At 50.2% G+C, this 14,295-nt stretch overlaps 1 protein-coding gene across 5 annotated transcripts in view; it reads left to right on the forward strand.

Moving 5' to 3' along the window:
• Positions 1–14,295, forward strand: part of CABIN1 (calcineurin binding protein 1) — a 153,441-nt gene that overhangs the window by 79,396 nt on the left and 59,750 nt on the right. For 4 of the 5 annotated variants that reach the window (XM_041728556.1, XM_041728554.1, XM_041728555.1 and 1 more), the window contains exons 27-28: positions 6,087–6,269; positions 11,622–11,953. In XM_041728556.1, the coding sequence (XP_041584490.1) occupies positions 6,087–6,269; positions 11,622–11,953 (515 nt within the window). The remainder of the gene's footprint in view (positions 1–6,086; positions 6,270–11,621; positions 11,954–14,295) is intronic. The other variant, XM_041728558.1, reaches the window with a different exon arrangement.

Below are 14,295 nucleotides of genomic sequence, written 5' to 3' on the forward strand. Positions count from 1 at the left end.
CACCTACTGGGGGTCTCAGCAGACCCCCCTGAAGCCCAGCACTGCCCTGTCTTCCCCCCAGCATCCTTAGTGCAATCTGCTGCCTTGCCTGCTCACTCTGGTGCATTAGAGCTTCCCTCACTAGGCAGCATCAAGAGGGTATTAGCATGTTGGGAGTAAATAACCGTTTGCTTAAGCCAATCCATGGTTTTTGTAATAATCACAACTGGGATTCCAGCAAATTAGCGATTCTTTAGGCCCAGAGCCCAACAGCTTGTGAGTACGTGAGCTCATCCGGCAGCATGCCAGTTCTCGTGAGATCCTCCTGGCTAGGCTCACTTCCCAGATGCTTGCCACACGATGCGCTGCTCAGCCGTGCAGTGACTACAGCTGCTCTGGATGCTAGTGAGAAGCGCCTGCCCTGGCCTGACTTTCAGAAGGACTTCTTTACTGCAGGAATGTGGCCTGCCATCTTGTCTGAGCCATTGGTGTTCTTTTTGGTGGTGCCAGAGTAAATGCTGTGGGGCAGAAGAGTCACGGGGCTATCATGCCTGTGTGGTCGGCACTAGGCCAGGCTCCTGTGGGGATCCCATTTGTGTATTGAGGACAGAGCAAGGAGAGTAGTGATATATTTGTTGGGATGCCTGGAGCAGCCCAAGTGGCAGATCTGGGATCAGAATATGGGTCTGAGACTCTTGACTCCTGAGTTCCTGCGGTGACCATGTGTGGCCTCTGAAGGCAAGGGACTGCTTTCCACAGAGACAGCAAATGGTCTGCCCCTGCCATTTCTCTGGGAGAAGTGATTCTCTCACACTGGGGACTTGGGTTTAAGACTTCCCATGAGAGCTATAGGCCTGCCAGGAATTCCTATCTGGTGTTCACAGAGCCTTGGGGTCTGGCCTTACAGGTCACGGAAGAGCCCCTCACTGAATATGCGGCAGAGGGGTCCAGCCAGGTCCCTGCTCCCTCATTAGTAAGACACAGAACCTCTGTATTGGCCACTGAAGAGTCTCATGTCCCAGTTTCTTTTTCTTAAATATTTTATTTATTTATTCATGAGAGACACACACACACAGAGAGAAGCAGGGACATAGGCAGAGGGAGAAGCAGGCTTCCCACAAGGAGCTCGATATGGGGATCGATCCCAAGACCCCGGGATCACGACCTGAGCCAAAGTCAGACACTCAACCACTTAGGCATCCCTCATGTCCCAGTTTCTGTTAGTCCACCAGCCCAGCTGATACTAATACCCACCAATTACTGGGCAGTGTGCATTCCAAAGGCAGCTAAGGAGGAAGGGCTGTGGCCATCTGAGAGGTGGCTGTCTCCAAACCCTGGTCAATGATCAGACATAGGGGAAGAAGGTAGAGCAGCAGAGCTGCCTTTGGAAGCACAGGCCTAATTCCATGTTCCTCTGTGCAGGTAGGCCCACTTTGGACGACCCTGGCATGTCAGTATGTAAGAAGTGATCACCACCCCATGCACGTGGTGCTGCTCGGGTGTGATCTTCAGCCTGGCATAAGCAGAACCGTTTGCCCACTCAGAACAAAATCTGTAATGTCAAGTGTGAGACATTACTGGAAAAAAAAATCAGTTCAGGTTCTCTGAAATAATGATATTGATAACTGAGATGGTATTTTTGTGAATACTTATTGTGTATCAGGCCCCATTGCAAACATTTTACATATATTAACATATTTAATCCTTGTAACAATTCTACAAAGCAGGGATTTGTATTATCACAGTTTTTATACAGGAGGAAACTAAAATGAAAAACAATTATGGCAATTGCATAGGCTCTCCAACCTAATAAGTGGCTGAGCAGAATTTGAACTCAGGCAGCCTGGATCTCCCAGAATCCAGGCCTTTGATTTTGTTGAAACAACTTTACATTTTGTTGCCAGTTTGTTGGCCCACCAGGCTGCTCACTACTGCCCTCCTAGGGGGCCCCCAGTATTTGAGTTAGTTGAGCAAAGGGTTGGAGGGTCCTGGGGGCTATGTCTGCCTTTCTCCCTGTGTCCCTAGACGCTGTTCTACCATTGACCTCTCTGAGGATGTATAGTTGTGATTCATAGGTGGGGAAGGGACTTCACCTGTTCCAGGTCACACAACTAGTGAGTGGCATGAGAGGAACTTGGCTCTCTTGATTGAGAGAGAGCTTCATCCCTCAGATACACAAAGTTGAAGACAAAGTTTTATTTTTTAAGGTTGTGTTTTGTCTTTAATATTGGATTAATATACTTCTTTAAAAAAATGTAGTGACTGCATTAGGCTTAACAAAATATGTTTAAGTGATCATAGTCAACCTTCAAGTGATATTGTACTACTCATGTGCATTGAAGGAAATTCCCATTTCTTGTACTCTTGTTTTCATTCCTTTTTACACAAACTATAAACTCACAATAGGCTGCTACTAGCTTTGCTTTAGACAATACACAAGAATACCTTAGAGGAATTACACATGAGGACAAAGAATGTCTTTTCTATTATTTAATGATTTCTGAAGAACTTCATTTCTTTATGTAGATCTAAGTTTCTGTCTGATTTCATTTCATTCTACCTGAAGAACTTTTTTCAGGCTCCTGGGTGGCTAAGTGTCTGCCTTTGGCTCAGGTCATGATCTCCTCAGTTCTTGGGATTGAGCCTTGCATTGGACCCCCTGCTCAGTGGGAAGTCTGCTTTTCCTTCTCCCTCTGCCTCTCCCCTCCTGCTTGAGTGTGTGTGCGCGTGCTCTCTCTCTCTCAAATAAATAAATAAATAAACAAACAAATAAATAAATAAAAGTCTTTAAGAGGGGGCACCTGGGTGACAGTGGTTGGGCATCTGCCTTTGGCTCAGGTCATGATCCTGGGGTCCTGGGATTGAGTCCCTCCTCAGGGGCCCCGCAGGGTGCCTGCTTCTCCCTTTACCTATGTTTCTGCCTTTCTCTCTGTGTGTCTCATGAATAAATAAATAAAATCCTTATTTTTTATTTTTTTTTTAATTTTATTTATTTATGATAGGCACACAGTGAGAGAGAGAGAAGCAGAGACATAGGCAGAGGGAGAAGCAGGCTCCATGCACCGGGAGCCCGACGTGGGATTCGATCCTGGGTCTCCAGGATCGCATCCCGGGCCAAAGGCAGGCGCCAAACCGCTGTGCCACCCAGGGATCCCTAAATAAAATCTTTAAAAAAGAAAAAAAAAACTTTAACATTCCTTGTAACTCAGATTCATGGTAAGGAATCCTCTTAGCTTTTGTTTGTCTGAAAAAGTTTTATTTCTGCTGCATTTTTGAGAGATACAGAATTTGAGGTTGACTTTTTTTTTTCCTTTTCTTTTCTTTTTTTTTTTTAATTTAAGTCATCTTTACACCCTATGTTGGGCTCAAACTCCCAAGCCTGAGATTAGGAGTTGCATGCTTTTCTGACTGAGCCAGCCAGGCACGCCTGGGTTGACTTTCTTCCTTTCTTTCAGCATCTTATTTTATTTTTTAAAGATTATTTATTTATTCATGAGAGATACAGAGAGAGAGGCAAAGACATAGGCAGAGGGAGAAGCAGGCTCCATGCAGGAAGCCACATGTGGGACTCGATCCTGGGACTCCAGGATCACGCCCTGAGCCAAAGGCAGACGCTCAACCATTGAGCCACCCAGGTGTCCCATCTTTCAGCATTTTAAAGATGTTATCTGACTTGCATGGTTTCTGATGAGAAGTATGCTATAATTCTTAATTTTGTTCCTCTATATATCATGTGCCTTTCTTCCCTTTTGAGATTAACTCTCTGTCTTTGGTTTTCAGCAGTTTGAATATGAGACCTCTGAGTGTGGTTTATTGTTGATGTTTTGTTTGTTTTTTAAATATGTGTGGAGGAGTCTTTGCCCTGCTTGATGTTCTCTGCCCTGCTGGAGTCTTTGCCCTGCTTGGTTTTAAATATGAATGGAGGAGTCTTTGCCCTGCTTGATGTTCACAAATTCTTAGCGATTTGATGTTTTTTTCATTATTTTTGGAAAATTTTCAGTCATTATGGATGTGTGTCCATCTCATTTCCCTCTGGGATTCTAATTAGTATGTTGGATCATTTGGGTGCTCTTGGGTACACTGTCGGATTTTCCCCCCATTCTCCTTCTCTCCGTTTGGATGATTTCTACTGACCTATCTTCAGGTTTTGGTATTTCTCCCTCCACTGTGTCAAGTATGCTGAGAAACTTGACAAAGGCATTCTTTGTGTCTGCTATTGTGTCTTTTATTTCATAGTTCCATCTCACTTCCCAGACTCCCCCTCTGTTCATGCATGTGTCCACCTTTTCTACTAGAGCCTTTAACAGACTAATCACATTTATAAATTGCATTAATCTTAGTGTATTTATTTTAGTAATCTCTACACCCATTGTGGGGTTTGAACCCACAACCCCAAAATCAAGTCACATGCTCTTGCAACTGAGCCAGCCAGGTGCCTCTAATCTTACTTATTTAAAATTTTTCCCATCAGGTAGGTCCAACATCTAGGTCATCTCTGAGTCTAGTTCTGTTGATTATTTTCTCTCTTCCCAATGTTCTTTGTGTGAGTGTGTGCCTCATTTTTATATTGAATATCAGATATTATGTATAGGACAGAAGAAACTAAAATAAGTCCTTTTTATGCCTAGAATGGGCTTCTTTCTCCTGTTTCTAGGCTGTTAGGAGGAGGAGTTAGGCTAGTAAGAAGTTGAGGTGGGGTTGGGTTTTGTTGTTGCCATGGTTACCTTCAGTGCATCACTGGCTTCCAGTTCCTATGATCTTACCTTCTTATGCTTATAGCAGGACTGATTTGCCAGAATATTTTCTTCTCTTTTCTTTCTTTCTTTTTTTTAAGATTTTATTTATTTATTCACGAGAGACAGAGAGAGGCAGAGACATAGGCAGAAGGAGAAGCAGGCTCCCTCCGGGGGGAGCCTGATGCAGGACTCAATCCTAGGACCCCAGGATCACAACCTGAGCCAAAGGTAGACACTCAACCACTGAGCCACCCAGGAGCCCCTGCCAAAACATTTTTTCAGTGTTCATTCCCACCTTCAGCCTTAGGCCTTTTGTGTACACCTCAGGGAGGGTTTCTCTGCATGTTCTTGCCCCCTTTCCTGTGGTAGACTGCTTTGCTTGCTTGCTAGCCTGGGGTAAGAGCAGGGCTGGTTCTCTGTTGTCTCTGTCCAGCCTCAGACTTAGCCAGATGTGCCCCTGCATCTCAGGAGTGGGGCTTTTCTTCCCCGAGGGTGAGGGGCAGGAGACTGCAAGTGTCAGGGCCCTGAATGGTTTCTAGCCCCTCCCACAGGAAGTGTTTCTTTTCCCTTCTCAAAGCTGCAGTGGGTCTTCACCTGTACCTGGGAGGCAACAAGATTCAGTCTCTCTCCCTAGCTAGCTTAAGGCTTTTGTTCCTTAGGGCAAAAAGGTCCCCGCATTTCCTGCCTTTCCTATAGCTTCAAACATGCCTCCTCTCCAGGCCTTCACCACCAGGAGGGTTTCCTTCAGTCCCTCTTCCTGCGTTGCCCCTGATCTTTCTCATGAGCACCTGTGGAGGTCTGAGGAGAGGAGCTAACATGTGGGTAGCAAGCTTCCCGGTATCTACATCTCCCAGGGATCTCTGCTTTCCCTCTAGAACAGCACTTGGCCTGTAACGACTGGATAAAAATGTCTGCAGGATGCTTACCTGCTTCAGTTGTTGATGCTATTGTGTCTATGTGATAGAAACACTATAGAAAAGTGTACTATTGTGCATCTTTTTCTAGCTCCACATTCAGCAACATCATGTTGGCTGGTAGCCTGAAATTGGCATGGCGGGAGTATTTACACCACAGAAATCCATAAATACTACAAACGTGGGCTTCCCTCCTACCCTGAGAGCCAGTTGTTAACCATTTACCAGAACACTACCATTTGGGAAAACCATACAAGGTTGACCTTGGAGATTGGTGCCTTTGGTGAGTGGCTCAGTGGCCTCCGGGACTGGTCAGGCTCAGCAGGATCACAATGGCTGTGCTCAAGCCATCTCCTCTGCAGGGCAGTCACCAGGACACTCACCCTGGGGAGGCCCCTCCATGTTGGAGCTGGTGTAGATTCATGCTGCTACTCTCTCTCCCTCCTTTTCCCCTCAGAGCGCAGCCAGGACAGCACGGCCGTGGCGCTCTCAGACTCCAGCTCGACACAGGACTTCTTTAATGAGCCTGCCAGCTCATTGGAGGGCTCCCGAAAGCTCTATGTGGAGAAGAAGCTGCCTGTTCCCAATTCCCAAGCAGGATCAACTGGTAAAGACCTCCAGGGGGCCACAGAGGAAAGAGGTATGAAGGTCTAGGTTGGTGCGTTAGAACTGCTTTGGTGACCCATGGCAGTCTGGGCAGTCTGAAGAACATGGGCTCCTGAGCAGCTGGGAGCCAGCAGCTGGCTGGCCTGGCTCCTGTCCTTGCACCTCTACCTGCTGCTCTGGGACCTCAATTGGGCAAGTTACACACTTCTCTCGCCCTCTGTGCTCCCTGTAGGGTGGGAGCCATCCGATGGCCCACTCTGGGGGTTGTGAGGATGAAACAGGGTGGCTCAGAAAGGTGCTCGCACAGTGCCTGGAGTGCAGTGTGCACTCACTGACACTTGTTGTTGTTATGATCCCCGCAGCCCAGTGTGGGAAAGCCACATCCATGACGTGAGTGCCCATATTTTTTTTTTTCTTGCTACATAGTTATTAAAAAAGTCTTTGAATCCTAAATGTCACCAATGTGTTTTCTTTTTAAAAGTCTGAATCAAAAAAAAAAATAAAAATAAAAAAAAATAAAAGTCTGAATCACATTAGGCCTTTAGGAAAAAGTGCCCCCCTTTTTGGGGCAGGGGGCACTGATCTAACTCTGGGGCATGCCCAGATCTCCTGGGCCCTTCAAGGCCCCCCTTTGTGGAAGGCAGTGGGCAGGGACTCCTGGGTAGCTCAGTGGTTGAGTGTCTGCCTTTGGCTCAGGGTGTGATCCCAGTTCGGGGATTGAGTCCCATATCGGGCTCCCTGTGAGGAGCCTGCTTCTCCCTCTGCCTATGTCTCTGCCTCTCTCTGTGTCTCTCATGAATAAATAAATAAAATCTAAAAATAATAATAATAAATAAATAAATTAATTAAAGGCTTCTTCTTTAAAAAAAAAGAAAGAAAGAAACCAGTGGGCAGAGCCCCACACCCAGCTCGCAGGAGAGCACTGGCAGGCTGTGTGTCCACGGTACCACTCAGGCTGTGGCTGGATGGCCAGCTAAGGGTTTTGAGAGCTTTCCCACCCTGGCCAGGGCTTGCCAAACAATAACAACAACTCAGACCATGCTCAGTGACCCTGTACCAGGCACTGTTTGAACTCCTTTTGTCTTCCTAACTACCCTAGGAAACAGCCCTGTGTCTCTTACCGCATTATAGATGAGGAACCTAAGATTCAGAGAGGGTCAGGAATTTGCCTGGGGTTAGTCTGCACCCTTAATCTCTGCCCCATGCTCCCTCTCTAAGTGGGCTAGAAGGAGCAGCTGGGGTTGGTGAAGACCTCCCCTAGGATGTGTCCACACAAGCTCTCCCACACAGGGAGAGTTGAAGCTCAGGGACTCATGTGTAGATGTGGCCAGAGCCCTTCATGCTGGGAATGGCCTGTCCCAACTCTCTGCTCCTTGCCAGCCTCCCATAGCTGGCCTTAGCAGCTGGTGAGGGTGCATGCCATGTAGGTTGGCAAAGGTGCCCTTATTAGGGTCAGGGAAGGTGAGGCTAGTGCCGCACTTTCTCACTAGGCACTTTTTATGCTATCCCAAAACGAAGTTGGGTTTTGAGATAGCATAAACTGGGTATCTACAACTGACATAAACATACTGTAGGAAGTTTGGAAGGGGAAGGAAAAAGTAACCTATAGTCCCAACGCTCTAATACAGCAATTTTTGTTCATGTCCAGTCTTACAAATAAGATTATTTTAGCTATTGGACAGGTAAGGCCTGTCATCTCTGCTCCGTGGCCTATCAAGCAGTAGACTGTTGTGGGTATTGTTGTGTCATCATGGGCCTCTCTTTACCGTGCTTGGGGAAGTGGGGGATGTAGGCTGGGGTGCTGAGCTAAGAGAGTGTCAGCTGTGGTCTGCCCCAAGCTGGGCTTTCCAGACACATGAGGGGCATCCCACCCCTTCCCTCCTTCCATTCAGAGTCACTGGTTTAAGCAGACATTGTGGGGGCTTGCCACTGGTAAAGAAAATTTGAGTAGAACCGGAGTCACTCCAGTAGCTGGTGGACTTGAAGGGAAGCATCCTGCTTCTGTGGATGCATCTCTTCATTCTAAGCCCAGCTTTTCCTCGTAACTACAGTGAAGTTGGTGAGCTTCCTGTCAGGAGAGTAGGTGTAGCAGAGCATGTGTTCTGAGCCCTCGCTAGGCAGACTGCATAGCGAGTAGTGTGCTCCTCCAGGCCTGGCTCTGGTCAGTAGCAGTCTCTGACACATGCTCCTCTAGGCTCCCAGTGGGCAGGAACCCTGGCTACTGGCACTCTGGCAGCTTTCGGCTCCCTGCAAAAAGCCAGGATATGGTTCTGGGCCAGGGCTGGGTGTGTGCCCCTAAGTGTGCTCCACAACCCAGCCCTTTTCAGGTGCACCTTCTCGGGTGGCACTGTCACCAGTGTGCTGCTTCTGTCACAGTCAGTGTCATAGGGATCACTCACAAATTTCATGGGCATTGTTGAGCAATGAAATCCAAGTCTGGGGATCCCTGGGTGGCGCAGCGGTTTAGCGCTTGCCTTTGGCTCAGGGCGCGATCCTGGAGACCCGGGATCGAATCCCACATCGGGCTCCCGGTGCATGGAGCCTGCTTCTCCCTCTGCCTGTGTCTCTGCCTCTCTCTCTCTCTGTGACTCTCATAAAAAAAAAAAAAAAAAAAAAAAAAAAGAAATCCAAGTCTGTGCCAGGCCCTGGGTGCCAAAGAGAAGCAAGAATGGCTCTGGGAGCCATGCCCTGCCTGACATCCAGGTGCCCTCCCTCCTATGGTGTCCAGTGGGCACTGGCTCCTGAGAACTCCCCTCCCCTCTTTACTTCTCCATTGTAGTTTGTGACAAGGTGCTTCCAGGAAGAAGGTTTTTCCACAGGTGGCTGTTAGAGCTAGTTGAAGCTCACCTTCTTAAGGGTCAGAATAATAAAAAAAAAAGTAGAGCGTGAATGTAGTAACAGTAAAGGTTTATTTTTTAAATAGAGGAAAAGCTGCCCAAATTTCACCACCTAAATACAAGGTGCTCTGTTATATCACTCCAAGGGCAGCAGAGTTTGTCAATAGCCTATGTGGTCTAGACCGTGGCCACGGGTGCCTGGCCTGGGCCCAGGCCCTCCCTGCCACCTGGGCCCAGGGCACGATGTGGGCTGGGGATGCTGATGCAGCTACCAGACAGAGACTGCCATCCCATGGTACACCTGCCCCTTTTTGATCAAGTAGATGACCCTCCTGAGCACCTCACATAAGCCAGTTCTCATTGCCAGCAGCAAGCAACAGGGTGGTGAGAGCATTTGCTTCGCTTGCTTTTCATCTGTAGGAGGAAGTCTTCTCACTTTCACACTGCCAGGGTTAGGATTGGGCCTCCTGGCTGGAAAGTGCTGTGTGGGCTTGTTGACGCTTCTGACCCCCTTCCTTCCACTGATGTGACCTGTGAGGCTCATTCAGCCATGATAGTGGATGCTGTGGGTGAGGCGTGTTGCCCATGTCTCCTGGGCCTTTTCAGTAGGCTTTTCACTCATTCTGGCATCACTGTTTCTCTCTCTCTCTCTCTCTCTCTCTTTCTCTCTGTGTGTGTGTGTGTCTTCAGACACATCTGAGCTCTCTTTGGATTCTTTTTTTTTTTTTTTTTTTTTTTTTATGATAGTCACAGAGAGAGGGAGAGAGAGAGGCAGAGACATAGGCAGAGGGAGAAGCAGGCTCCATGCACTGGGAGCCCGACGTGGGATTCGATCCCGGGTCTCCAGGATCGCGCCCTGGGCCAAAGGCAGGCGCTAAACCACTGCGCCACCCAGGGATCCCTCTTTGGATTAATTCTTGATACTCTGCTTACTTTCCATAAGAAACACGTTCCCGTGTTATCTTTGTATGTGAGCACACACTTAGCCTGAAGCACTGGGAGGCCTGCATCTGCATCCTGTTTCCCTGCCTCTCGTGTGCCTAGCACAGCACTGGGCCCAGAGTTGTCCAGGATGTATTTGTTGAGTCACGTTTGAAATGTGTCTCTTGAATCAAACACTAGAAATCAGGTACATTTGTGAGTGAGGCGTTAGTGACCCTCGTAAGACACCAGCCCTGAGCAGACTCCTGGTTGCTGTCACTGAGCTCTGAGTAGATGCCTGTGCTCTCCTTTCAGGGGAGCATGGTGTCAAGATCAGATGTGACCTGTTTTTCAGTCATTCAGTCAGCTTCAACCTAGACAGTGTGAGGCTCTGGGCAATGGTGTGGGTGGGGGGGAGGCATCTTTGCATAAGTGCAGTGGGATGGGTGATATCAGAGACGTGGGCACACAAGACTCTCTGCAAACCCCACCTTGGGGCCAGGGAGGCCTGCAGGAGGAGGTAACACTGAGGCAACACTGAGTGGAGTCCTGAAGAATGAGAGTGAGTGGGGGAGGCAAGGGAGAGAGTGCAGACTGTGTCCAGAAGGAGCAGCAATGAAGAGGTAGGAATGAAGAATGAGGTGTTCCTAATGGTTGGTCTCAAGGTGTGAGGCCAGGAGGGGAGCTAGGAGGAATGGCAGGACCGGTGGGAGATGGCCTTGAGTGCTGTGCTGAGCAGCTTGGCTCTGTCTTGCTCAGATTCTTTCCTTGGCTGGAAGAGCTTAATGTGCACTTGATGCCTGCATGATTTTGCTGAGGAACTTGAGACTTTAGTCCTCAGCCCCTCTGCCCTGCTGCAGCAGGCTCCAGCCTTCTCCCAGCTGCCACTGCAGTTGGGAAAGGGTCGTTAGGGTGGGGGCAGGAAGGGGCTCAGCTCACCGTGGCAGACAGGCTTCAGAGTTGGTGCTGGGCTGCTTCTCTGGCCTCCTCCATGCAGGCCTTGCCAAACTCCTGGGTGCCCAAGAGGCTACCTTACCCTTGAGGCTTCCCTCCACCCTCTTCCTTCCATCCCTCCTTCCTGGTCCAGTCATCTTCTGTAGCCCTGCAACCCAGCTTGGGCTCTCCTATGTGTGAGCTCTTGGTTCATGCACAGTGGCAGCAGCAGCCTTGGAGAAGGATGTCAGGTAGGCTACGGGCTGAGGTGCTAAGTGGTAGATCAGGAGCAGTCCTTTGTGTCCTTTCCTGGCTGTTTTATTCCATGGTGGCAGTGGCCATACCCTCCCTCTGTGGATTGCCTCCCCGTGCACCTGCACAGGCCTGGGAGGCAGGACAATCTTATGCTGCCATCCAGAGGGGGCCCCAGAGCCCTGCTCACAACCCCCACTATCTGCAGCCTCGTGGCCCCTCTGCTGTGTGCCAGCTGGGACATCCTGTTTCACAGGGGAGGAGACTGGGAGGTGGTAGAGGCCTCAGCCAGCAGGGGCATGCCTCCTGCTGCTGGGTCTGTTGAGCTCAGCACCTGTCTACCAAGGTCACAGACCTAGCTATGCCTGTCACCTCACTAAGACACCTCTTTTGCCGGTGGTGGACCACTACTGAGGTGACTTTCTTTTTCTTTTCACTCATAGGAAAAACTGAGGAGTCCTTGGAGAGCACAGAAGGCTTCCGGGTCACAGAGCAAGGCAGCCAGAAGTCTGCTGCAGACCCCCCAACCTCTGCGTGCATTGCTGTCAAAACCCCAGCATCTGCACCTGCCCTGTGGGATGGGAGGAAGAGAGCTGATCCCCCTGCGGAGCCAGCAGCCTTTCCCCAGGGGCTGCCAGCCGGGGCAGAGGAGCAGCGCCAGTTCCTTACAGAGCAGTGCATCGCCTCCTTCCGCCTGTGCCTCAGCCGCTTCCCCCAGCACTATAAGAGCCTCTACCGACTGGCCTTCCTCTACACCTACAGCAAGACCCACCGGGTGAGTGAGCTGCCAGCCCACACGGGGCAGGAGAGAGGAGTGATCTTCCCAGGGCCCATGAGTGTCTGAGTGCTGGTGGACAGAACAAACCCAGCTGGCAATTGCTCAGGGTCTTGGGTAGTGGTGCATGGAAGGGATAGGGTAGGAGAGGTGTGGCGGGGGGGTGGGTTCGTAAAAGTGTGGTCCAGCTTTCCAGGTGAGAGTTGATGGGGACCATGGATCAGAGCAAGGGATCGAGGGAGGAGCTGGTATGGGGGCTGCTCCTGAAGCAGGATCTGAGGCTCAGGTACTGGCCGTGGGCTGAAGGATGAGGACCTACTCTCTCAACAGCTCTTGTCTGTGAGGGCCGGTGGAGTGATTCTTACTCCACTGACTGGCTCCCTCCCTGCTACTGTTTACCTGTCCATAGTATGGCTTTGCAGACACATCCCCCAAATGCCTTATAGAGGCGCCCCCCCCCCCCCCGACTCCTCTGTCCCAGGGCCTTGCTACAGGCTCAGTCCCCTCCAGACACATCTTGCAGAGAGGCCTTCTCACCATCATCCTGCCCCTGGGCTTGCCCCTCCGTGCAGCTGCCATCTTCACAGCCTCTGTTACATGGGGGTTGGGTGCTGACAGCCTCCTCCAGCTCTTTTTGGAAAGCAGATGATATAGCGATTCTTAACAGCTGTGCCCCAGGCTTAAGAGCTCTCAGGGGCTTCCCAGCCGGACTGCTTCTACTGGCATGTCGCATCTGTGCAGGGAGTGTGGCATGTGTGCTCTTCTACTCCCTCCTCACTCACCTGGGGGCACTGGAGAAAGTGCTCCTGGTCATGGCGCCTGTCCCCATGGAGCTACATTCTAAGCTACATGCAAACAAGCAAATTAAGCTAATCCCATTTTGACACATGCTACAAAGAAGATAATGGGGTACACACAGGAGTAGGTAGGGGTGCTGCTGCAGCACCATGAAGGCACCCATTAAGCTGAGACCTGTAGGGTGGCCTTGGGCAGAATGGGAGTCAGCGGGCAGGTTGGACGACAGGGAGAGAGACCAGATCAGGCAAATTGCCTGGGCATGTGGCAGTGCTGGGTAAGCCAAACTGGTGTGGGCCAAGGCCAGAGACGGCCAGGGTGGTGGAGTTACCCAGGGGCAGCCTTTGGAGTCTGGCTGTGGTCTCTGGTTTTGTCTGGCTCAGAAACATTTTTCTCCCAGAGACCTCCCACTGGCCCCTTGCCCCTCCTCACCAGCCTCTGTGGGACCTCTGAAAAACCAGGAAGGGCAGTTGGCTGGAGAGATGGAGCCTGGCTTGGTGCTGGTTACATGGCTGGAAGTTGTTACTTGACAAAATTCTGTTTGGGGATTAGGCACAGGTAGGTGCCCTGTCACAGTTGTGATTGCCCAACACACTCATGGGGCTTGGTTGATTTCTGTTGGAGCAGAACAGAGGAAGCTGGTGTCAGCAGGCCTCGAGAAGGAGGGGTCTGGTTCTGGGCTTTGTCTCTGCTTCAGGGCATCTGGCTCCTCTGGCTGCCACTGAACTGCCTGAGCCTGGTTCCCTCACTGCTCAGTTTTGCAGTGGACCTTACCTCTGGTGCCCTGGGCCTTCTGGACCCAGGAAGACCTGGGTTTTTAGAAAACTCCCCTCTGCAGCAGTCTCTGGGGACTCAGCCAACATTGCCCCTGCCCCTGACCCCTGCGCTGCTTTGGGAACTTTTCTTTTTCCCTCTTTTGAGAGCAGTGTAGCCCAGTGCAGGAGCTTCCATGAGTATTGGTTGAAAGGGAACATCCATCATCTGGATCTCCTCTCCCTACTTGGGCATCCCCCTTTTCTCATGCCCCACAAAGCAGCTGTGCAGCCCCTTCCAGCTGTGGTCAGCTCTTAGTAGGACTTGGAGCTTCCTGTGCTGAGCTCAAAACCTTCCTCACACTGTGGCAGGTCGTCTTCTCCAGAAGCAGATGCCGCGGCAGAACTTGGGGTACAAGATGCCTACTAGGGATCAGTCTCTGTGGAAAGGAGGTGAAGATGTGAGATTGGATGGAGGGAGAGTTGAGTTGCAATGCAGGCCCCCAGAGCCCCAAGCCCCCAGCCCCGGCTTCATTAAATGGCCTTAATCTGAGCTCAAAGGAGCTGATGCATATAAAGGGTCCCACCTGGTGTGAAGCTTAGCCTGCCCTTCACAACCTGTCCCCTTGATGGATGAGTTTTTTAAAAGTGGGAAATAGTATCTCTGTCAAAACTAAAAATTAGAAGATATCCACAGTTCTGGCACCCTAAAAAGCTATTTTGTGTGTGTATTTGTTCTCAGCTCTCGTGCACACACGCTATTGACTGTCACTTCTGAGGTTCTAGATGGGGTCT

This window comes from Vulpes lagopus, chromosome 14, assembly GCF_018345385.1.
Source record: "Vulpes lagopus strain Blue_001 chromosome 14, ASM1834538v1, whole genome shotgun sequence".
Taxonomy (NCBI): domain Eukaryota; kingdom Metazoa; phylum Chordata; class Mammalia; order Carnivora; family Canidae; genus Vulpes; species Vulpes lagopus.